The sequence below is a fragment of the Phascolarctos cinereus genome, unplaced genomic scaffold (assembly GCF_003287225.1).
Source record: "Phascolarctos cinereus isolate Bilbo 61053 unplaced genomic scaffold, phaCin_HiC Scaffold_5;HRSCAF=322, whole genome shotgun sequence".
Taxonomy (NCBI): domain Eukaryota; kingdom Metazoa; phylum Chordata; class Mammalia; order Diprotodontia; family Phascolarctidae; genus Phascolarctos; species Phascolarctos cinereus.
The window spans coordinates 370,505,782-370,532,244 of NW_027555958.1; the positions used below are offsets into that span (position 1 = coordinate 370,505,782).

Sequence of the window (26,463 nt, forward strand, 5' to 3'; positions counted from 1 at the left end):
GAACTCAGGTCCTCCTGACTTCAGGGCTGGTGCTATGTCCACTGTGCCACCTAGCTGCTCCTATATACTTATTTTAAATAAGTTTTATTGATGTCTCTTATTTTGTTTTATATGTGTAATATACATATGTATATATGTGCATATAACTATAGATAGATAATGCATAATATTTGTCCCTAATATTGTCCATCTCACCTTACTTCCAAAGTTGAGTCCTCCCTTATACCAAAGAAAGATAGTCAAAACAATTGAGAGAGTGACTGAATCTGATACCATACATAACATTCTGCCCCAGTAGTCCCTTCCCTTTTGGCAAAGCAGGGAGGTGTGTTTCATTATCTTTTCTCTAGACCATTACTGCTTTTTAATTAACAGTCATTATTTCTATATATGCCCAAGCTGTTTCCTCCATCAGAATATAAGCACTGAAGGCTAGGACTATTTAATATTTCTGTCTTTGTATCCCCTGTGCTTAGCACAAAATTTTACACATAACAGACCTTAATAAATGCTTATTTATTGACTGACCAATTAAATGATTGACTTACTTTTTTAGTGGTCTTGTTATTTACATTCTTATAGTCATTGAATATATCTTTTTTTGGCTGTTTATTTCACTCTATCGGTTTACACAAATCCTCTCATGTTTCTTTACATTCCTTATGTTCCTTATTACTTACTAAAAATAATATTCATTCATTTACTCCAGCTGATGGTTCAGCCATTACCCAACTTATGGGTAACCACTCTTTTTTTCTAGTTCTTTACTAACACTAAAATTGCTGCTATGAATATTTTGGTGAATATGGAACATTTCTTTCTATCTTTGATCTCCTTAGAGCATATGACCAGGAGTAAGGCTGGAAGCAAGCTATTTAGAAACCTGGAAATACTTGTATGAGTTGATATAGAGTGCAGTAAGGAGGACCAAGAGAACAATTTATACATTAATAATGACATCTTAAAGACAACTTTGAAATACTTCAGAACTCTGATCAATGCAATAACCAAACACGAATCCAGAGAACTTATACATTCCACTCATCTTCTGAAAGAGAAAAGTGATAGACTCAGGGTACAGAATGACACAAATATTTTGGGGGCATGGCCAACGTGGAAATGTTTTGCTTGACCATGTGTATTTTACAGAGGTTTTGTTTTTCTTTCTTTTTTTTTTTATTGAGGGTGAGGTGAGGGAGAGAAAACGGACTTTTTTTTATCAAAAAACTTAACAAGTAAAGAAATCCTATGTGAACACTTTTGTGAAGAAAATCAACCAACAAATAGTGAGCATTTGTTATGCACAAGATAACAGGCAAGGAACTACATGGGATACAAGTATATATAAGACATGATCCTTACCCTGAAAGAGCTGCATCCCATCTAGTTAGAGAGACAAGACAAAACAAACATAAAAAGGTAACTAAAAATATCAGCAATAGCTGCCACTATTGTTATATGCTATTATAGAGCAGTACATGCTGCATACTATTACTTCCAAATGAGTGGTATGGATCATAAGTGCTAGGGGATCAGAAGTTTGAAAAAAAAGGAACTAAAAGGAATCATAAATCTAGAGCTGGTAGGAACTCAGAGCCCAACTAATCCAATTCTTTTGTTTTATTTATGAGGGAACTGAAACCCAGGGAGATTAAGTAAGCTGTCTAAGGTCACACAGGTAATATTTATTAGAGATGGTATTTGAACAAAGAATCCATCCCTTTCCCCCTTCAAATCTTCCCCTCTTCTGAACTTCCCTATTACTAGGGGTTTTTTTTCCATTTTAAAGATATTTTTATTTCATTAAATATTTCCCAATTACAATTTAAACATCATTTTTTGAAATTGACTTCCAAATATACTCTCTCCCTCCCATGTCCCCCCTCTCCTTCAGAAGGCAAGCAATTTGATATAGATTATATACGTGAAGTCATGCAAAACATATTTCCATATTAGTCATCTTGCAAAAGAAAACATAGTCAAAAAACAAGAAAAAGAAAGTTGAAAAAAGTATGCTTCATTCTGCATTGAGTTCATCAGCTCTCCCTCTTATTTTCTCTCTCTCTGTCTCTCTCTCTCTGTCTCTCTCTCTGTCTCTCTCTCTCTCTCTCTGTCTCTCTCTCTCTCTCTGTCTCTGTCTCTCTGTCTCTCTGTCTCTCTCTCTCTGTCTCTCTCTCTGTCTCTCTCTCTCTCTCTGTCTCTCTCTCTGTCTCTCTGTCTCTCTCTGTCTGTCTGTCTCTCTCTCTCTCTGTCTCTCTCTCTCTCTCTGTCTCTGTCTCTCTCTCTGTCTCTCTCTCTCTCTCTGTCTCTCTCTCTCTCTCTCTCTCTCTGGAAGTGGATAGTATTTTTCACCATGGGTCCTTTGGAACAAAGTAGCTAAGTCTTTAACAGTTGATCATCCTTATAATATTGCTTTTACTAGGTACAATGTTCTGGTTCTACTCATTTCACTTTGCATGAGTTCATATAAGTCTTCCCAGGTTTTTCTGAAACCATATTACTTATAATTTCTTGTTTTAAGTCCTTTATGCTTTTATTTTTTAATATATATATATATATTTCAAATTACATGTAAAAGCAATTTTAATATATATTTTTTTAAATTTTGAGTTCCAAATTCTTTCCCTCATTCCTTCACTTTCCTCACAGAGAAGGCAAGCAATTTGAAATAGGTTATACATGTGCAATTGTGTAAAACATTTCCATATTAGTCATGTTGTGAAAGAAAACCCAGACCATAAAAGAAAGAAAAATAAAGATTTTTTAAAGTATGCTTCAATCTGCATTTTGACTCAATCTGTTATTTCTCTAGAGGTGGAAAGTATTTTTCATCATAAGTCCTTTGGAATTGTCTTAGACCATTGTATTGCTAAGAATAGCTAAGTTATTCACAGTTGCTTATTGTACAATACTACTACCACTGTGTACAATGCTCTGATTCTGCTCATTTCACTTTACATAAGTTCATAAAAGTTTTTCTAGGTTTTTTCTGAAAGCATACTGCTCACTATTTTTTTTATAGGACAATAATATTCCACCACAATCATATACCACAACTTGTTTAGTCATTCCCCAATTGATGGGCGTCCCCTTGATTTTCAATTCTTTGACAGCACAAAAAGAGCTCCTTTAAATATTTTTGTACATGTGGGTCCTTTTCATTTTTTAAAACATCTCTTTGGAATACAGACCCAGTCTACATACTGAAGAAATGAGGCCTTTGTCGGTGAAACTTGCTGCAAAAATATTTTTTCCAGTTTCCTTTCTTCCTTTGAATTTTGGCTGCATTCATTTTGTTTGCACAAAAGCTTTTTAATTTCAAGTAATCAAAATTATCTACTTTATTTCCTGTCATCCTCTCTGTCTCTTGTTTGGTCATAAACTCTTTCCTTATCCATAGATCTAACATGTCTTTTTCCATGCTCCCCTAATTAACTTATGGATATAATCCTTTATGTTTAAATCATTTATCCACTTTGACCTTATCTTGATATATGGCACACTACCTCCCTAAAGGGACTCAGACATGGGGCTGAGGGAAGGAAGGGTTTGTTCTACGTGTAGGGGGACATCCGAGTTTGACTCATTTTGAAATAGAGCTAAAAAACTGACTTTGGTTTCAGCCTGGCCACAAGGACTCAATCTCTAGGTATTTACTGACCTGAGACCCAATGAGAATATTTTCCTTACTCACTTCCTCCTCTCCCCATTTTTCCTTCTCCCCTACCACTCAGTATTTGATTGACAAGTTATGGGTGTTGCTCTCAATATGGTGAGAGCTCTGACCAAATGGTTCCTCCTCCAAGCAATAATTGGCAAACTTACCACCTCTAGGTAAGGCAGCTAGGTGGCACAGTGGATATAGCACTGGGCCTGGAATCTCAAAGACCTGAGTTCAAATCCAGCCTCAGATACTTACTAGCTGTGTGACCACAGGCAAGTCATTTAATCTCTGTCTGTTTCATCAACTACAAAATGGGGACAATATCAGCACCTGCCTTGTAGGGTTGTTATAAGGATCAAATGAGATACTATTTATAAAGTGCTAGGACAATACCTGGAACACAACAGATGTTAGATAAATGCTTATTCCCTTTCGCTTCCCCTCCCTCTCCTTTTGCCCCCATATCCCTGTGATCAAAATTGCGCCTTTGTAAGACAAAGATCCTTTTCTTCTGCTGCCTCCCTTTGCCTGCCATCCATATCCAACTTCTTGTTGTTGTTCAGTTGTTTCAGTCATATCTGATTCTTTGTGATCCCATTTGGGGTTTTCCTGGCAAAGATACTAGAGTGGTTGGCCATTTCCTTTTCCAGCTCATTTTATAGAAGTAGGAAAGAGGCCAACAGGGCTAAGTGACTTGCCCAGGGTCACATAGCTTGCAAGTGTCTAAGACCAGATTTGAACTCAGGAAGTTGAATCTGCTGATTCCAAGCCTAGTGCTCTATCTACTGCACCACTTAGGTGCCCTCAGCCATACATCTCTACAAACCCTATCCTCTTTCCCCATTCCCACCCCCCACCCCAGTCCATTGTGGGTTTTGGAATCCCCACTCTATCAATAATAATAAACTCCCCTTCATCCTAGATCGCCTCACTTCATATTTCCCCCAACCATTCTGTTTTCTAGTGGTTCCAGAAACCTGGCCCTTCACAGAAGACGTTGCATCCCTGGCTCTACAGGGCAGGGTTTTCTTTCTTTCTCTTAAGTGTTCCAACACACTGGGCCAAGAAGAAAAGTGAGCCTATTCCTTGCTCCCCGTGGCCATTTCCATTTCCTCTAACTGATTCAATATCTGAGGAACAGGAGGCCCTTCTCCTTTTCAAAGTTAATCCCTACATTTGTTTCCTTAATCCCATTCTTTCCTGTCCCCTTTAGGAGTCTACACCATCTATCATCCCTTTGCTCCTCCAATAATTAATTTCTACCTTTCTACTGATCCTTTCCTGGGTCATTAAGATGTCTTCACTGGAATCTATGACAATGGCTCCCTTCCCAGTCATTGCCAAGGACTCAGAAAAAGAGTTGTCTATTCTCTTTTGTTCTGTTCCTAGACCACTCAAACTCCTTCAAACCAGGATACTGACTTCAAGATTTGATTGACAATGTTCTTTTCAAAGTTACCAACAATCTTTTAACTGTTAAATCTTTTTTTTTTTGTGAGGCAACTGGGGAAAGTGACTTGCCCCATAGCTAGTAAGTGTCAAGAGCCTGAAGCCTAATCTGAACTCAGGTCCTCATGACTCCAGGTCTGGTGCTCTACCCAGTGTGCCACCTACCCACCCCTTAATCATTAAATCTACTGGCTTTTATTCAGTCCTCATTCTCCTTGACCTTCATGCAGTTTTTGGCACTGTTGACAAATACTCTTTCATGAATTTTCTTTTCCCTTGGTTTCTGTGTCACTGCTCTCTTCTGGTTCCTACCTCTCTAAATAGATCTTTTCAGTCTCTTCTCTCTCTCTTTTTCTCTCTCTCTCATTCCCTTGATGAAGTGTTCTTCAAGACTCTGGGCCCTCTTTTCTTCCCTCTAAATGTTCTTCTTTGATCATCTCATCAACTCCCATCCATTCAATTATCATCTTACTTTCTCTTTGCTTCAGTTTCCACATTTAACTATGCCCTATAAGGTTGCCTTTAGCTCAAAATCCATAATCCTAAGAATGAGTTAATGAATGAATCCTGTACCTTTGTATCTTTATCATTTATCACAGTGCTTTGCACATACTAGTCATTTAATAAATGTTGCTGAAACTAATTCAATTAAATTAAATCTATGTAAAAAGGACAAAGGACCTTCAAGGGGTTTAAGTCCATTGCTCTGAGATTGAGTCTCACACTCTACTTTTAGTAAGAAAAATCTTTAGATGTTTGTGAAGCAATGTGGCATTATGGATAGAAAGCTGACATTTAAAGTCAGGAAGACCAAGGTTCAAGCCCTATCTCTGTCATGTAGTACCTGAGTGACTGGGCAAGTCATAGCTGCTCGATGTCTCAGGTAAGTTTCAGAATAAGTGCCAATTTACATTGGGAAAGGAAGTTCTCATACAAGACTCTTCTAAATGGATGAAACTACAGGTTTGGCCTAAAGGATGGCTGGAGACATACACAAGTTACACCAATTGTCCAAGAACCAATACTGGTCTTGTATTCTACAGGGAGCAACAAAACATCAGGCATAAATTCCTGCCTAGGTCAATCAGATGATCTCCCTGGGCCAGTAGACTGCCTCTAACAACACCAACAGACAGGATCCTTAGTTGCCCTCTATCATATGCCCTCCATGAGCTGAGAATGTCAAACATATACCCTGACCATCCCCCAAATAAGGACTTAGGATAATTAAATACTATAACAAGAAGGGCTCACCTACCTAGGAGGCAGATGGAAATAACAGAAATAGAATCAAGAGACCTGGGTTTGAAACTCACCTCAGACAATTATTAACTATATGACCATTGGTGAATCACATTCTCAGAGCCTCTATTTCCTCTTCTGTTATATGGAAATCATATTTGCACTACCCAATACATGGGATTGTTATAAGGAAAATGGTTTACAAATCCTGATGTGCCAAATAAAATTGAGTTGTCAACGACAACATCCTCAATTGAGGAAACCAAGGTGAAATTTCTTATAGAAGGACGTGTGGCTAGTTAGGAGCCAAGTAAATACTATATCCTAGGTCTCCTGACTTCCAGGCCAATATGCTTCTATTAGACTACTTTAGGTGCCTCTCTGAAGGCTTTTTGAACTATGTGGTATTTTTCACCTGTGTAACTCTTCTAGAGTTCCATGTTCACTCTTTTCAACCCAAAGACTCAGATTTCTGGTTCACTGTTTAATATCCTGTCCCTGGAAAGCACAGAATTGGCTGGGGGTGAGTAAGCCTGATGTGTTGTCTTTGGAATCTGGGTGAAAAGTAAAGTGGAATATTGAAGAGAAAGCAGGGGTGGAAAGGCAGATAGGATGCTAGGGCTGGGAGCAGCCTGTTAGGAGCAATTCTACTGACTCTCCACAGGGAAGACTGGATGTGGGGATGGGGTAGAGATGAAGGGACTGGGATGAGCATCTGGGGGAACAGATGGGCTGGAGGAAAGGATGCCGGAGATGACAAAGGTTTGGCAAGAGGGACCCAATGCTGTTCATTTTTAAGTGGGGGGAAGAAAACTAAAAATAGAAACTGGGTGGGTTTGAGCAGCTGGACAGAGTTCTTCCATATAATTACCAAAGTGTTTATTTTTCTATTGAAGGCAGAATGCAGACAGCTAGAAAATGACAAGAGAAAAGACTGGTGAAGACCAGGGTCAATGAACAACTCAAAGGGGCCACAGTGACTGTCAAAGGCTAGGCCCTGATCCAGAACAGGTGGAGGCAGAAACCATAACTTGAGCAAAGGATTCTGGGTGATAATATTTCCTCCACGAAGCTTTTTGGGACTAACCCCTCACCTCATTAGTCACAAACCTGTCAATATAGCCATGACCAACAGCTTTTCCTATTGCTTCTAGGATAAAATAGAAACTTCTCTTTTCAGGTTTTAAGGCCCTTCACAATCTTGTCTCAACCTATCTTTCCAGCTTCAGTGAAAATTATGCCCCTTCCCTCGTTGCAATCTAGCCAAACTGGCTTTCTCTTTTTTTTTTTTATCATACTCAACACTCCATATCCCATCTCCAAGTGTTTGCACTGGCTGGTCCCAATGCCTCAAATGCATTCTCTTTTCACTTCTGCCTCCAAGAATCCCTCTTTTCTTTCAAGATACTGCTCAAGCACTGTAGTTTCATATAGATGATACTTTCTACATTTCCAGATTCCCTCAAATACAAGTGTCCTTTCCTTCCAAACTACTTTGGATTTAACTGCTTTGAATTTATTTATATTTATTTTCTATTTGTTCTGTACATATTTATATATGTTTTTGTTGTCTCCACAATTAGGATATAAGCTCCTTATGAGAAAAGATTATTTTATTTATTGCATTTGTCTTCTTAGCACCTAGCAAAGTACCTGGTATGTAGCAGGTGCTTAAGAAATACTTGTTGACTGACTGATTCCTCCTCTCAAGGAATTTTTGTTACTATTTTATTGGTATAATTCTAATAATTGTTTTTTTTCTTATCTCCTTCATTAGACTGTAAGCTCCTGGAGTAAAGAAACATCTTTCAATTAAACATATGCCAAGATTCATAGACCCTGTATGTGCTCCCAATAAATGTTTGTTAATTGACTTGTCTGCCCCCACCACCTTTTTTTCAGAACAAGTTAAAAAGACCACTCTAAACCTCTACCCTTTCATATTATCTCTAAAGTAAACACATGAAGGTCATTCTTCTACAGAGATAGCATACATCTAATGAGGACTAGGAATTAGACATATGCCTGGAGACTTGTGGATCTCATTAAATGGGAAAAAAAAAGGAGAAGGGGGAAAATTGTTCACAACTAACTATTAAGTAAGGTACCACAGAGGGTAGTAGATATGAAACAGGAGAAATACGAGTCCTAGAAATGTCTAATAATTCACAGCAGATAATCTCCAGGGAGAGGGGCAATAATAATATTCCAGATAACAGAGACAGATATTAAGCAAAGTAAACTAGAGATCTCAGATGCATGACTATAAATAATAACTTCCTAAGTATCATTGAGACATCATGGGATGTAACATATGACTGAAACATGGTCATGGCAGAATATACCTTATTCAAGAGACCTAAGCTAAATAAAAATGATGATGGAGTAGTTTTATCTTCAGGAAAGACAAACTAGTATGTAGAGATAATAGAAAGGAGAAAGTATAGCAGAGAACAAATGGGTAATGGTAAGAAAAAGGGAAACAAAAGTAAGACTATAGTGGGACTTTGGAGCAGACTTCAAAATAAGAGGAAATGGATGATAAGTTTCTAAACCTGAGGATGAAGCAGGCTTTTGGAGTCACTGAGTTACATACACCTGGTAGACGTATTGTCTTTGCTAAAAGTAGATCAGTCAATATATTCTTGACTTGCCTTAAAGGAATTTCAGCTGTGAAAAGGTAGAGGAGGTGATCAAGAAAACTATTCCAGGTCCAATAGTGAGCAGTAAGGTTACTAAAAGTACTTGGTTACTAAAATAGAAATTAAGAAAACTTAAGAAAAAGTAACTATGTCTTCCAGAATTTGTGTCAGATACGAGTGGGAATCCCAGGCTTTTCCCAGCATGGAACTTAAACTCTGTGAAAAATGATTTTAAAGAAATGATAGGTAGGATGCCTTGATCTAAGATTCTGCAGGGGTAAACTGCTCCAGAGAGATGGAAGGTAATTAAGAAGAAAATTCTAATGACATAGATGATTCTGATAAAAAAAAAAGAAAAGGAGAAGCTATCTAAGAAAAAAGACCCCTCTGCATACACAAAGAACTCACTGAACCACTTGTAATTTTGAAAGACATGTTCAGAAGGGATAGGCAAAGTCAGGTAATGGAATATAAATGCTATAGTACAATGGTTCAGTAGGAACAATGTTAAAAAAAAAGGCTAAACCTCAGAAAAAAATAATGCTTGTGATGAATTCTAAGAATGAAAAACTTTGGGGTTATTTTGGGGCAGGGATTGGCAAAGGAAGATCAAGGAAAGGATAAGGCCATAGCTCAGGGACCAAGATAATGGACCAGGAAGAGAAGATAGAACTACCTAACTCCTACTTTGCTTCTGTTTTCTCTACCAAGGAAAATGTTCTTTTGAGTGGGAGAAAATGAAGAAAAATGGGTAAAAGGTGACTGAAATGCAGACTGGGTAAGGAGATTATAAAAACTTCCCACTGTCCTCACTAAGTTCAAATCCCTAGGGCAGATGAGGTATATTCCATGGTATTAGAAGAGCATGTAGATAGGATTGTTGAACTGCTGAATCTAGAAAATTGTGGAGAACAAAAGAGGTACTTTAGAGGTAAAGACAAATTCTCTGCTTCCAAAGAGAGTGAAATACAAGATAGATATTTCAAACTATAGACCATTAAACTTGAGTTGGATTTTCAGCCCAATTCTAGAACAAATATTTAAGGGGAGAAAGCAGCATAGCATAGTGGACAGAGTGCTAGGTTAAATTCAGGTGACCTGGATTCAAATCCCATTTCTAATGCTTTGCTAGCTGTGTGGTCCCAGGGAAGTCAATTCATCTCTATGTGTCTCATGTAACTTTTTAGAATTTACCGATTGGGTGGGTTTCAATCTGTCAGATGAAGGGAGTTTCTACACTGAGATTTTCTCATGCTGATGAAATAATAATGTATCTTTCCTGAATATATTCAGCTATCACTAAAGGAATCGTTAATGAACATCTAGATAAGAAAATGGTGATCAACATGGGTTGATCAAAAAGAAAACACATCAGACTAAACTGATTTCCTTTTCCAACAAGATTAATGGGCTGGTTGACAAGCAGAATGCCTCAAACACAATATACCTGAATCTCAGAATGGAGTCTGACACCATGTATTGGGAGGATGGGGGGGTGGGGGGGTGGGGGGAGAGAGACAAGTAAAGGAGTGGAGGTACTTGAGTATTTGAGTATGTGGCTGGGAAGGCATTGTCTTCTTTGGGCAGCCAGGTTTCCAAGATTGCAAAGTGAATGGATGGAGTTGGAGAGGAAAATGGTTTAAATCCAAAGTGAAGTCAATTCACAGAGCAGGGTAATGGAAGGGGAGGGTAGAGTAGGATAGAGATATGGCATATATCAACACCCTTTGTTCCTTCCTTTGCTCCTCTCTCTGAGCAAGAAGTAGACTTTTTTTTTTTGCCAAGGTCAACTCCTCTATTCGTGTCTGCGACCCTAACCTCTCCCATTTTTCTGATAAACTTTCTCCTTCAACTGTTTCCTCATTTCACAGATGAGGAAACAGGGCCCAGAAAGGTTGGGTAACTCGTCCAGAGTCATGCAGCTAGTAAGTGTCGGAGGCAGGGTTCAAATTCTGATCTTCCTCATTCTGTCTGAGATCTCTGGACAAAAGGCAATGTCAAGAGCTTCACAGTAATTTGTGGCTGAAGACTGGTCCCATCCCTGAATTTTGATTGATAATTAATCATGCAATAAATCAACATTTATTAAGCACTTTAACATGTGCCATGCACTGAGAATATGTGACTACAAAAGTGAGATAGTTCCTGCCCTCAAGAAGCTTGTTTTCGACAGGGTAAAACAACTTGTAAGCAAATAAAGTAAGTGTAGAAACCAGTTATTCAGGGAGCTAGGCCCACTTGGGCAGTAGTGTGAAAATAATTCCATGGCTGGGAAAGGGTCCCTCTCTATCCTAACTTTTGCCTCTCATCCTACTCAAAGAAACAAACAAAAAAATGAGTTGCTGTTGTCTACTCTGGGGGCAGACACTGACTATCCCCCAGCTGCTAGGCAGACTCCAAAGGCAGACTCCAGAAGAAAAAGAAAACTCAGTGTCAAATTGGGTATTTCATCACATGATGCTAATTACCAGAACTACACTGATAGAAATCCAGTGCATATCAAACAAGTCCAGCAGCTGCTTGCTATGCTTTTTAAAGCAGATTTTATTTCTAGGGCTTGGGAAAAATGTGAAACATTTTGGAAGACCTACATGCCACTTCTTTTACAAAGCCTTTAAATATGTGCGGTTACATATGCATATGGATGTACATATATTTACTATGAATATATATGTGCACATGTTTATACTTCGGATTTCTTGAAGATCATGTTTGGGAAGAAAAGGAAGTGCTAGTCCCTTCCAGGCCATATTAGGGATCATTGAGAATACAGCTGTGTTGCCTCTACTTAGCTGGTTGTATATTCAAGGAGGAAAGAACAAACCAGGTTTTGGCACCATGACACAAAAAATCCCAAAAGTGACTATGCTTGCCCCAAAGGTTCTTCTATATACTACTGCTTCTATATACTAGTATAGTATACATACTATACTATATACCCTCTGCTCTGGTGAACTTTACAGAAAGAGCTGCCATCTAAAATCATCAGCCCCTGGCTCGAGGATTGGGGCAGTACAAAAAATACAGGACTTGGAGTCAGGTGCCCCAAGTTTGAATGTCTTCTCTTCCTTGTCCCAGCTGTCTAACAGTGGGAAAATTATGTCACCCCTCTGGGATGTAGATTCTTCATCTACAAAATGGGGAAAACGGGGCAGCTAGGTGGTACACTGGATAGAGCATTGGGCCTGAAGTCAGGAGTACCTGAGTTCAAATCCAGCTTCAGATCAAATACTTAACACTTACTAGCTGTGTGACTCTAGGCAAGTCACTTAACCCCAATTGCCTAAAAATAAAAAATTTAAAAAATAAAAATTAAAAAATAAAATGGGGAAATTGAGGCAGCTAGGCGGTGCAGTGGATAGTGCACCACCCATGGAGTCAGGAGGACCTGAGTTCAAATCCAGCCTCAGACACTTGACACTTAACTAGCTGTGTGACATTCACTTCACCCCATTGCCTAGCAAAAATAAATAAATAAATATCCATAGGATATCCTATGGAATACATATCCTTCACTCCAACCAACCAATTTCCTTACTAGCTCTTAAATATATCATACTCATTCCTAATTTTGTGATTTTGCTTATGCTGTTCCTACACTATGCTCCTTCTGCCATGGAAGAAGCTTTGAATGCAATGATCCTTCTGGGTTCATTACAGCTTTCCACAGGTCTAAACTAAATTTGACTAGAAGAAGGTAAAGCCAGGAGGCTTTTCATAATTCCGCCTCTGAGAATAGGGAAGTTAAAATGGTTAATCACCAATCAATCAATGAACAAACATTTATTAAGCACCTAGTATGTGCAAAGAAGTAAGGATACAACTACAGAAGTGAAAATAGTTCCTGCCCTCAAGGAACTGACCTTCTAATTGGGGGGGAGGGGGTGGGGAGGATACACTCCTACCCTCCAGTTACACAGGTTCGCATACTTCCTGTTACTCTGAGATTTTTAACCTCAGTTAGACTAGACTCTTAATTCTCCCTCATCACCCACATCCAATTAATTTCCCATTTACCTCACTCTCATCTACCCCCTTCTGTCCATTCACACAGCCATCACTTTAGTTCAGGTCCTTAACACTTCAAGCATGAACTTATTGCAAAAGCCTCCTAACTGGTCTCTCAGCTTCCAGCCTTTCCTCTTGCCAATCCATCCTTCACAACAGCTGCCTAAATAATCTTCCTAAAGCAACTATGTAATTCCATGGTTAAAAAAAAATCTCTAGTGGCTCCCGCTACATTGGGGATAAAATGTAATCTGGCTCCAGCTACCATTCCATGCTTATTTCATATTCACGACCTCTACATTCCAACCAAACTTGCCCAACTGGTGTCTCTCAAACTCAGACTTCCATTTCCTTCCTCCATGTTTTGCTCCATGCCTAAGAACTGCTCTGTTTTCACTTCTAACTCTTAGGATTCTTAACTTCCTTCAAGGCTCTTCTCATGTGTTACTTTCAATTGAAAGCCCTTCCTAACCTCCCCACTCATATTATCTGGTCTTTACATATTTGGGTACATGTTATATCCTTCCAGGTAAAATGTAAATTCTGTAAGGGGAGGGACTAGGCCTTTTTATTCATTTTCTCTTTGTGTTCTCAGGGACTAGTACATTGTCTTGGCATGTAGTAGGCACTTAATAAATGCTATTTGAATTGAACTGGATAATACACGGAGGACTTGCAGTTCCTGAAAAATCTAGAGTGGCCTGCATTTCAAAATACTCACCCCATCACCTATTCTATGAAATTGATGGATACTTTCAAAGGAATGCCAAAAAATGCCTTTGCCATAGTGACTATATTTCAACTAATATGTGGAATTAGTGTCAGAATTCCATCTCTGAGACTAGGCAGGTTAAGACACAGGCTCTGGATCCCTACAGAGATGAAAATGTACATCCAGTGAATGCCACAGTATGCCTCCTGCATCATTAATGATCATTATGAGCGGGGCATGCTGAAGTGGGGTTTCAAAGGGTCATAATCAGCATTGGAACAAACTGTTCACAACAAAATATGTTGTTTTTCTGATGCAGAAAATCAGACCTTAGAGGTTTGTTTGTGCTCTGGGAAGATGGGATAACGGACTAATTTTGTGCATGGGGCTATTATGTTAACTAAATGCTACCATGTTTGGCTAAGTGGATTATATTTCTATCCCTCAGATGGGCATTTGTGACCCTGCATAATCTGATTCCCCCCAAATTGAGACAATAATAATAACAATAAATAATATTGATCTAGAACTTCACACTTTACAAAATACTTTTCTTACAGCAACTTTGTGAGGTAAATAGTATGGGAAATATTATTTGGGGACTAGGGGTTTTAGACTTCTGATTTTAGAAGTGTAGTAAATTTTTGGTGTTGAAACTCCCTTCAAGGGGCATGCATCTGTATTTTACAGTCTTAAAGAACTACCTCAGGCAGAGAAAAGTTAAGTGACTTGCTCATAGTCATACAGCTAGGATTTGGACCCAAAGCTTTCCTGACCCCAAGACTAACCTCAATTCACAATGCAGTGCTACAAGTGTTTTGATCACCCTTTCACTGATGAAGAAAATGAATATCAGAGATGAGGTAACTTACCCAAGGTTCTACAACTAGGGTCAGGGTTAGAATTTGAATCCAAATTCCAGTGATCTTTTTACTACATTACATAGGCTAAGACCAAATTGTGGAAACCATGAATACCAGATTAAGGAATATAGATAGAAATATGTCTCTATATGCTTTGGAATACATATCCTTCACTCCAACCAACCAATTTCCTTACTAGCTCTTGAATATATCATACTCATTCCTAATTTTGTGATTTTGCTTATGCTGTTCCTACACCATGCTCCTTCTGCCACAGAAGAAGCCTTGAATGCAATGATCCTTCTGGGTTCAACTCAAGTCCTACCTTCTCCAGAAGGTATTGCTGTAGTGCTCTAGCTCTCACTGACCTCCTACTTCTTCCTAACAAATACTCTCCTGTAATGTTGATTAGCTTTCCCACTTACTGTTTTCAGTAACTTAGCAGATGTATGTCTTGAATTTTACTTAATTATTTTTTGTATGCTCCACTTGGCTGGTATATACTATAGAAGTATATATTGACTAAGATGGCCACTGAGGTCTCTTCCAGGCCTGAAATTCTATCATTCTCTGATTTCCCCTGGACTGTACCATAAGGTCCTTGAGGGAAGAAACTATCTGACACTTGGGTTCCTTATCTCTAAAATCAAAAGAATAATCTCTACCCCACCTATATTTACACAGTTATGATGAAGAACAAAAAAAACAAGGTGCTAAAATGACTACTACATAAATCTTAGTTATAATCATCATTTTCATCCTCCTTACAGATAAGTTGATCCAAAGAGAAAGAATTCAGGAAGTATATTAACAAAAATTAGTAAATACTCACTATCCCTCCAGACTTGACAAAGGTGCTTCAAATAGGTGCAAAGAATGTAGAAGCTACAGATCTTCCTTGGAGGAAACTATTGATCTGTAGGTAAATATGGAAAGTTTAGATCTCAAATGAGTGAGTGATATATGCAGTCAGGCATGGTGGAATATGCCTCTAATTGCTTCTACTGGGGAGGCTGAAATCTGTGCTCAGGAGTTCTGAGTGGCAACAGAGTTAAAGCCTATCACATGTCCCCACTGTCCAGCATCAACATGGTCACTCTGTGACAGCAGAGGACCAGCAGGCGGCCTAAGAACCACGTCTGAAAAAATAAAGAGGTCAAATCTCCCATGCTGATCAGCACTGAGATCACGAATTTCAGTGGCCACTGCATTTCCAGCCTTGATGAGGAAGGAAATGACAAAGGAAAGAAGGAAGGAGAGAAAGATATAGAGAAGTAGAGAGACAGAGAGAGAGAGAGAGAGAGAGAGAGAGAGAGAGAGAGAGAGAGAGAGAGAGAGAGAGAGAGAGAGAGAGAGAGAGATTCTCCCAGAGGAAGTTCTAACAGAATAAGAATATGAGTCCTTTCCAAAATGAAATGGACTTTACAAACAAGTTGCCTTTCCCACAAAACAAGTTAAATTAGGGTGCTGACTCCCACTGACATTTCTATTAAAAATGGTTTGCTGATCAGGTCATCTCAACACTCACAATGCCAGTCTCAACATATTGACAAGCTACATGACAAGTTATGATTTCATAAAATAAAGTACCTACAAGTGGGCTATATGTTACTCATTTTACAGGGAATTAACATTAACAAGAAATGGTCTCTGAGAGTAAGTGGACTTGCTTTCTGAATCCTCACAGTCACACTGATAATTTCAGGTAGTAAGGCACAACTGCTCCGAGTGAGAGACAGCATGGTAGAATGTGAGTCATAGAATCATACAGTGAAAGAATTGAGTTGGAAAGGACTTTAGAGATTATCTAGTTCCAAGCCATAACTAAGGAATTACCACACCCAGGACATATTTAATTGAATAGGGTGAAGGAGGGCATATTTGGGGAGAGATCCTGGGATGCAACGTTCTGTGATACCCTAAGACACTGTCCCATGGTAGAGAGAGAGAGGTTTCCACATATTGCTGGTCAGCCACAAATTCCAAACATTCTTTCTGGGGAGGCCACTGGGGGGAAAGGCTGGCCAAGTCAGGGAAAGTTCAGATGGGGCATGGGAAGGCCTCCAGATTCCAGCTTGGCTGACATACACATTGCCTTAGCATAGAAATCGATGCTTGGTGTTTCCAAATGGAAAGTGAGATGCTGGTTCCTAGGCTTGGCAGCATTATGTAAGGCACAGAAAACAGCCTACCCTAATTGGGAACATTTGTACTGACATGAGGTTGACCTGTCACCCATGAAAGCCCAGCCAATGACTCTATGACATGGGTGATGGCTTTTATCGCTAACCCCCAGGAGGCATTGAGGGATGAGGTGGCAGGTGAAGGGCACATCAATGGGAAAAAGCAAGCCCTAAGAGAGGAGGATCATAGTGATGGGACCGTAGGGATGGTGTCCCAGGACTAGGCAAGGGAACAGAATGGTCACAAGGCAAAGACAGTGTCTGAAGGACCACTGCAGGGAAAAAATATGTCCTCCCCAGATATGAGTGCCCTGTCACAAAGTACAGTCATACCTACCCTACTTGTGCCTCTGATTTAGTCAAATTCCTAATTGGGTAGATAAGGGAATCTAATCTCTCTAAAAATAAAAGACTCAGGCTCTACCTTATGACTGAACATTAATTTCCTTTCTAGGCTTATGTACCGGCTCACTTTTAATTTCATTGAGTGGTTCCTAAGTTAGCAGTGTCATGGTACAGTTGAAAGGACAGTGGATTTAGAGTTAGGAGATTTATCCTCAAAATGAGGCTCACACCCATTCTAGCTGTGTGACCATGAGCAAGTCACAGCTTCTCAAAGGATCTATTCCCTCATCTGTAAAATGGTGATAATACACTATCTACCTCATAAGACTATTGTGAAGACATCACTTTGCAAAACTTAAATGTTATACAAATGTTGGCTGCTTCTATTATTAGCTTGATAAATAGAAATGACTTTATCTTAAACACCATATTAATGGGATCCACCTGGAGGCACGAGATGAGTGCTAGGTGAGAAGGGGAGGAGTAGCCACATTGATTTTAAATTACTCAAGAGGATGGACTTACTCCCTTCACACACTCTATGCTCTTAATACAAATTTCCATTTCCCACTTTCAAGCCTTTGCAGAGGCTGCCTCCCATTCCCAGAAGGCTCTTCTTCCTCACCTCTCTCTCTCTCTCTCTCTCTCTCTCTCTCTCTCTCTCTCTCTCTCTCTCTCTCTCTCTCTCTCTCTCAGAAACCCCCAGCTCCTTTCAAGTTATCAAGTGGTATTTCATCTCCTTCAAGGGTCTTTTCCTAATTCCCCTAATTATTAATTACCATCCTCAAAATAATTTTCTATTAATTTTGCATATATTCTGGACTGACTTATCTGTGAACATAGCATAGGGGATAGGACACTACACTTGGGAGTCAGAGAGTCCTGGGTTTAAATCCTGCCTAAAACTCTTACTGGTTGTGTAATCCTAGGCAGGCCACTTAATCTCTTTATGTCTCAATTTCTTCATCAGCAAAAATGGGAGGGGATGGTTGCTATGGCCTCAGAAGTCAAGTATAGCTCTAATCTATAATTCTATGAGGAATCCCTTCCTCACTCTGAGAGTTCCTTCTCACTTCCTTATTTGTATCCTAGGCATATGGTACATATCAATCAATTTATCAACAAGCATTTCTGCAACACAAGTACAAAGAATGATTGAAGTAATTCCTATTTGTAAAAGAGTTCACATAGTAGGCATTTAATAAATGCTTAGTGATTGATTGGAGTCTTGGGGAAAATATCTAAATGCCAATAAAGCAAAACTCAAGATTGAGGTGCGTCTCTCTGCAGGAAGTATTTACTAGTGACCTGAATATATCTGCCTATAAAGGAGAGTCCAAGTCAAAAAGAGTTGGCAAGAACCAATGTTTCTGCATTGATCTTTAAATGTATCTTCACTTATCAAAAGTTTTCAGTTCAGAATAAATTCTAGCTACCTTGGGGACAGCAACTACAGAGGAAACAAAAGCTTTTTCATTCTTCAGTAACTTTGCTAGGTCCACCCAGCTTATGAGTGCTCTGAAAATGTCTTTTGTTAGCTTCTTACAGTTTTGTTCCTCAGTGAGTCACAACTAATAGTCTCAGCTCTCACAAAGCTATTGGTTACCATGAAGGCTATTTGCTTTCTACTTCTTTCTTCCCTATATCCATTTTCTTCCATGAGCTTCAAAAGAAAATCCTAGCTTTGCTGGACCAATTAGAATCTACCCTGCACAACAAGGAAAAAAAGCCCAGAAAAAGAGATCCAGCATCTTTTGGTCTTCTGTGCTTATAACTGAACAGCTTGGTCCAGAGTTTCTCTCACCTAAATATCTCAGGCTGCAGTATGAGTCAATTTCCTCTTCTTTTGCCTTCAGTAAAGACAGAAAACAAGTTCCCTCTGTGTGGCTCTGCATAGGTTTACAGCAGTCATTTGTATACTTTGGCAAGTACAGTAAGTGGAAGGAATGCTATAATGGGAAGAGTTCTGGTTTTGAAAGTCAGAGGAGCTGGGTTCAAATCTTGACTCTCTTATTTAGTGCCTAGATGATCTCAGGCAAGTCATTTAACTTTGCTGGCACTCCATTTTCTCATCTATAACATGAAAGAGGTAGACTACATAACTTCTGAGGTCCTTTCTGGTTCTAAATCTACATTACTTTGATCCTAGAATCAAACAGATGGAAAGGCAAATATTCTAAATCCTTTGAATGCTTTCATGAAATTAAAGATTGGTTTCTGGTTATAGACAATCCTCTTGTATACCATGCCCACTCCAGACCTGTTCATGGGATAAATGATCAACAGGCAACCATTATGACTGGATACTATGAAGGAGGTACAGAAAAAGCAGGAGACACTTACATTTAGGAAGCTCCCATTTGGAAGTCCAAATGCCATTAAGGAATATGCAGTAGAAGCCTATAGATAAAGAGTATAACTAGTAGTAACAAGAAAGAACATATCTTTATTCCAAATATATAACTGGGAACCACTGCCTGTTTGGAAGAAAGAAAATGTGAATTTTTAAAAAAAAAGAAATTTCAGGAAGATCATTCTTTCTTTACAATTGTTCAGTGAATGGCTGTTTCAGTTCAGTAGCTATGGATGTGCCTTCACATAGAAAAAAAAACAAATGGATGAAAAATGCAGACTAATAAGCAGACTATAACACGTAATTAAGTGGGCAATCCACTGGGCTAATTCATCAGCACTACAATCATGGAGAGGCACTACAGATGGGCAGTAAGCTGAGCCCACAACAGAAGAGAAGGAAAAGAATAGGATGAATTACACTTGGGAAATTTCTTCAGTTTCCAAGATCTTGAACTACCCTCTGACCTCAAACCCATTTTTTTAAAATATTCTTTCATGCTATTGGGTTATGGATCATGGAACACCACAATCTCCAAAGAATCAATATTTTGGATGATGCAAAGGGCAATGGAGAGATGGATGATGGGTATAAGTAGCTGTAGCATATTTCCAATGATGACCTATGCAAAACAAGTAGCATAAAGAATGTCATCCAGGAAATGCATGATTAGGAGAAAAAATGAACAAGTCACATAATGAATGCATGAGATCATCTCTTAAAGATGGATGGGTCATGTGTTAAGCTGGTAGTCATGAAATGTAAAAGAATCTGTAGCACACTAGTTGACCTTCAAGGGCGGATTTGCAGATAGATGTTACACAGCCACTAAAGTGACTGATTTTCCAAAAATATAAATGTCACCCTCATTCCTACTCAATAAACTCAGTTGACACTCTATTACCTTACAAACTTCTTTGGAATACAAAGCATTTTACACCCTATCCTCCTCCTACTATTCCAGCCTCCTTTTACATTACTACCATCTATACACTCTAAGGTCCAGCCATACTTATGTACTCATTGTTCCTCACACATGATATTCCATCTCTGTGCTTTATTACTCTGTGCTTGGAATCTCCTTCCTCACCTCACATTTTTGGGGTTCCTGGCTTCCTTAGACTTTTCCTGTTCCCTCCATGAATATTGCCTTTCCACATGAGTTTGACTCCTGTATTCTTTTATCTCTGCAAACCCAACACTTACCACAGTAACAGGAACATAATAACAAATGCTTGTGGATTGATTGGTCAAAGGCATGAATGGGTAACAATGGAATGTCCTCATTGATGAAATCATGAATCCACTGATATGTTAAAGCTACTGTTAAATACTTACTACGTTCAAGAGATTCTGCCAGGTTCTGGGGATACACAGATGAGTAGTGCACAATCCATGTCCCCAAGGCCAATCTGGTAGAGAAGCCTTGCAGAGTCCAGCCTCTCTCGTGAGGGGGATGAGGAAGGCATGTCCCATTTATATGTACTGTCTAAAATTTTGTTTAAAAACCTTAAGGCTAAGTTCAAGGAACCTGGAGGGAGAAGGAATATGAGGAATAGGGGGATATACTGCCCCTTGATTTAAGAATCCAATAACTAAAAGAAGTGGCAGGTTTTTAGAGTCTACTGATCTGAGAGTATGCCTGTTAGCTCAGAGAGAGGAATTAGAGACAAGACAATGTGGGGAAAGCTTTCAAGAGGCAAAAGACCTAAAATGCTCTAAATTGTTATTGATTAGAGAAATGCAAATCAAAACAACTCTGAGGTACCACATCACACCTATCAGATTGGCCAACATGACAAAACAGGAAAATGATAAATGTTGGAGAAGATGTGGGAAAATTGGAACACTAATACACTGTTGGTGGAGTTGTGAAATGATCCAACCATTTTGGAGAACAATTTGGAACTATGCCCAAAGGGCTATGAAAATGTGCATACCCTTTTGACCCAGCAACAGCACTTCTAGGGCTGTATCCCAAAGAGATCATACAAATGGGAAAAGGACCCATATGTACAAAAATATTCATAGCAGCTCTTTTTGTGGTGGCAAAGAATGGGAAATTGAAAGGATGCCCATCAGTTGGGGAATGGCTGAGCAAGTTGTGGTATACGAATGTAATGGAATACTATTGTGCTATAAGAAATGATGAACAGGCTGACTTCAGAAAAACCTGGAAAGACTTATATGGTCTGACGCTGAGTGAAGTGAGCAGAACCAAGAGGACTTTGTACATAATAACAGCCATGTTATACAACAACAAATATTGTTAAACTGAACCCTTCTCAGCATTACAAGGACCTAAGACATCTCCAGAGGCCTCGTGATGGAAAATGCTGTCCACATCCAAAGAAAGAACTATGGAAATCAAATCGCTATCACTTATTTTTACCTTCTGTTGAGTTTTGTTTCATCTTTCTGATGGTTCCTCCTATTGATTTTAACTTTTACTTACAACTTCACTAATGAGAAAATATGTTTAATGGGTATGTGAATGTAAAGCCTGTATCAGATTGTGCACCATCTTGGGGAGGGTGGGGGAAGAAGGGGGAGAAAAATTTTCAACTTAAAGCATATGGAAATGATTGTTAATAAATCAAAATAAATTAATAAAATAAAAAAAATAAATAAAAAAAAAGGCAAAAGACCAGTCTGGGAGGAGACACTGCTAGGAACACCATGGGGAAGCCAGGTTCAGAAAAAAGAAACATGGAAAGCTAGCCCCTTGGTTGTAGATTACCAAAGCTATAAATGGAACATACAATTTCACTGCCAAAGGCAGAATTAGCCACTATAATCTGGAAAGGAAATTTAGTTCAGGCAGATCAATTAGAAATAGAAATGATAGGCTGGGTAGGAAGGGATGCAGACATACAGTGGAAGAAAGCACTTTTGAGAGAGAAAAGTACACAAAAAAGAAAAGCAAAACATAGGAAATAAAAGCACATAAGCCCAGAACATTGAGTTATCTAGCAGAAAATGATGGAGGTACAATGCCTGAAGGGGAGCTGAATCTAGGAGATCAGGAATAACATTGTTCCACATTCACAGCCAACAAGTCTGGGAAGATATACTCAATGCCAAGTCCAGGAAGTGTTCTAGAAAACTCATGAAAAAGGATTTGATTGTGATGTGCTGCAGGACCCCGGAGTCCCAAAATTATAGCTAAGCATTGGAGAAGTAGGCAGAAACACTAAATATGTTTGTAAATGAATCAAACCCATAGCTGATTCTATCAAGCTGGAAGGGTTTTGACTTGGGGATCAATGATGGACTATCCATATGCTATCTGAGAACCAACCCAATAATGTTCAGAGTTGTTTATCACCAAAAGAAAAACTATTGGGCAATGAATTTTTTGAGCCATGGCAACCCATAAATACTATCCACTAAAAAATGCAGGAACTCTGCTCCATATCATTGGAGGTGGCACACTCACAGTGATGAACTGTCAAATCCAAAAATTACTGAAGTAATATCCTATTGTATCTATTTCTCTTTAATGTTTAGCAATAAATCCTTTAGAGGAAAAAAAAACTAGTAGTGTAATCTTTTCAGGGAACATATCCTAAGAGAAAAGAAAATGGCTGAATTGAAATTAACAAACTAAGATGTAGTAGGAGTTCAGTTTAGAAATAAGAGATAGAGCAGTAAACACACACACACACACACACACGGGGAAGGGCACCAGTAAACCAAATCTTCTGGCTTGCTAAGTAGATGAGAAAGGAAAGAATGGTACCCCATGGAATCTCAGTGGCCCTTGACACCTGTGGAATCATAAAGAGGAGATAAGACCATCTGACAAATGACATAATAAAAAGTAAAAAGTGACAAGTGAATCAGAGAGTTATAACAGCTATGAGAGTTAAAAGCAGAGACAGAGTGGCATCAGAACTGACCCTTGAAAAATGGAAAGGATTTCATCAGGGATAAAGACAGTGAAGGGGAATGGATCCCAGCTATGGCAGAAAACATAAACAAAATAAAAAATCAGGAAAGGGAAGGATGTGTTCAAAGGATGGCAAACAGTCTACCTTGCCTAATATATTGGACAACTAAAGGGTTGTGTGACATAAGGCAGAAATGGTAGCATAGGATCATTTGGGAAGGCCTTGGATGTTAGGCTGAAGATTCAGAACCTTCTGGTGTGCTGGAGCCAGCTTTAACTTACTTGTGAGAGCTGACTGTTAAATTTTTAAGGGAAGCATTTACATCACAGAAATCAACAATTGTTACCAATCAGAGCATGCTTTATTCTATCATTGACTGTCTAGCCTTTTAAAAAGAAGTGTTATCAATGCAGATTAAACATAAAAGTATGTGTGCATCCATTTGGGGGATGGAGTGTTATTAAACATTTACCAGCACATCCCTGTATTGCTCTATAAATATTGCTTGAACTCAACAGGAGCACAGTAGTAGAATGCCCAGAGAATGAGATCATCACCAGCCTGGAGACCTCATGATTGGAGTTACAACAACAACAACTTTAGGCATTTATAGAGTTCTTCAAAGTTTACAAAGTATTTTAATCCATTATCTTATCTGAGCCTCATAAGAGCCCTGCCCCACTTCCCTGAAATAACTCTTTATTTAATTATATGGAACAGGTTTTGTTTGTTTGTTTTGTGTTACTGTTGTTTTAATCTCCAGCCCTTAGCATAATGTCTGGTAAATAATAAGTGCCTAATCAATATCTGCTGATTGGTTTCTTGATGTTTCTTCCTCCCATAAAATGTAAGCTACTTGAAGACAGAGACTCTCTCATTGATTGACTATGTTCATGGTATCATTTATCTAGTCTTGCCTCTGGGAATATGGGGTTCTGTGCACTAAATCTGACAGGACTAAAGGATTTGATTTCCTTAGTAGACATCATGGAAAGCCCAGTGCCTGAAAGCCATCTCACAATCACCTTTCTCTTGCCCAGCCTGCCCTCCCATCAGCCCAAGGCACAAAATAAAGTGTCTCATACTCACCAAACTGTCACGAATGAAGGGAATTGACAGAAGCCTTCGGACTCCATTCTCCATTGCCACTCCTACCCAGTTCAGCACTGCCCAGCACCATAGATAGTCATGCCCTCCATGCCAATAACTCACAAATGCAAAGGTCATTGCTGTGGAAAACAGCATTCCCAGCACCCCTTGGCGGGAGCCTCCCATCGGAATATATATGTATCTGCAGAAACAAGAAGAGGGAGGGATATACATCTTCACCCATTTATACGTTTAACACTCAACACTCAGGTAACAGATATGTGTTTTAAATATTGAGGCAGCTGGTGGCTCAGTGGATCTGGAGTCAGGAAGATCTGAGTTCAAATTCAGCCTCATAAACTTGTGACCCTGGGCAAGTCACTTAACCTGACACTTAACCTGACTTAGTCTGACAAAAGGATCCACTGGAAAAAGAAATGGCAAACCACTCCAGTATTTTTGCCAAGGAAACTCCATGGACAATTGGTCTACAGGGTCACAAAGAGTTTTAAATGTTAAGACTGGCTGCAATAAATGTGCAGTTCAATTTAACATCATCATTCTGAGGCACCTAGGTGGTGCAATGGATAGAATGCTGGGCATGCAGTCAGGAAGATCTGAGTTCAAAGCCAGCCTCAGTGTCACTAGTATGACCTTGGGAAAGTCACTTAATCTCTGTCTCAATTTCCTCAATTGTAAAATGGGGATCATAATAGCACCTATGTCCCAGGGTTGATGTGAGGCTCAAATGAGATGATACTTATAAAGCACTTTGCACAATGCCTGGCACATGGTAGATGCTATATAAATGCTAACTATCATCATGGCCTCCTTGGTGTTCCTCACAAAAGACACTCCATCTCCCAATCTTGAGTGCTTTCACTGACTAGCCCCCATGGCTGGAATTCTCTCTCTCCTCATCTCCGCCTTCTACCTTCCCTGGATTCCTTCAAGTCTCAGCTAAAATACCACCTTCTGCAAGGACCCTCCCTAGTCTCCCTTAATATGATTGCCTTCCCTCCATTGATTATCTCCAATTTATCCTGTCTGTATCTTGTTTGTACATCATAGTTTTTTATCTATTGTCACCCCTATTACACTGTTAACATTTTAAGAGCAGAGACTATATTTTGCACTTTTCTGTATCCCCAGTACTTAGCACAGTGCCTAGAAAGTAGGAAGTGTTCATTAAATGCTAGTTGGCTGACCTCACTATTTACTGAGCCATTAGGGCTAATTAACAATTGGCAAAAACACTGGACCAAGACAGAATATGATCTCAGTACAGAATCAAGAAGTGTTAAAGTTGAAAGGAACAGGGATCATCTAATTCAACTTGCTTATTTTACAGACTAAAAAAATGAAGTCCAGGGAATTGAAATGATATACCTTCCCCCAAGAATTAGACTCACCTGCCAAAGCCCTGAGGGCTATAGGGTTATCTCTTTTCCTACAATCCTGGGCTTCACCTGACCTATTGGGAATGTCTCCTGAGGGCTACCTGGTTGGTGTTCAGAGTTCAAATTCTACCTCCTTACTCAATATCTGAATAATCTCCCCCTCCCAATCATGTAGGGAGTGTTGAAAGGAGTGTCCTTAGAGTGATTAATGAAGTTCTTCCCATCACATAAAAAAGAATAATTCAACCCAAGGCCCAGTTCACAAGAAGAAACTTTTTTCTTCAAAATAATACCACTCTGGGTAGTTAATAGGAATTTAATTCCACAATTCAACCAGCATTTATTAAGTACCTACTATATTCAAGGAACTGGAGGCACAAAGACAAAAAAAAGGCAGTTATTGTCTTCAAGGACCTACATTTATTCTAAATTCCTCCTGGCAACTTGTCATTTCATTTATAATATCCATATTGCTAGCTGCCATATCACCTTGCTGTTGATAGTGAGGGAGGGAAAACAGTCATTTGTCTTTCTTTAACACTGACACCAGGTTAATCCTCCTGGAGATATCCCTTCTACTTTTCCAAGATTCAAGACAGAATTGCGGCTTTAAAATACTT

At 39.1% G+C, this 26,463-nt stretch overlaps 1 protein-coding gene across 1 annotated transcript in view; it reads right to left on the reverse strand.

Moving 5' to 3' along the window:
• Positions 1–26,463, reverse strand: part of HHAT (hedgehog acyltransferase) — a 475,631-nt gene that overhangs the window by 124,064 nt on the left and 325,104 nt on the right. The window contains exon 10 of the mRNA XM_021007864.2: positions 24,444–24,645. Within this exon, the coding sequence (XP_020863523.1) occupies positions 24,444–24,645 (202 nt within the window). The remainder of the gene's footprint in view (positions 1–24,443; positions 24,646–26,463) is intronic.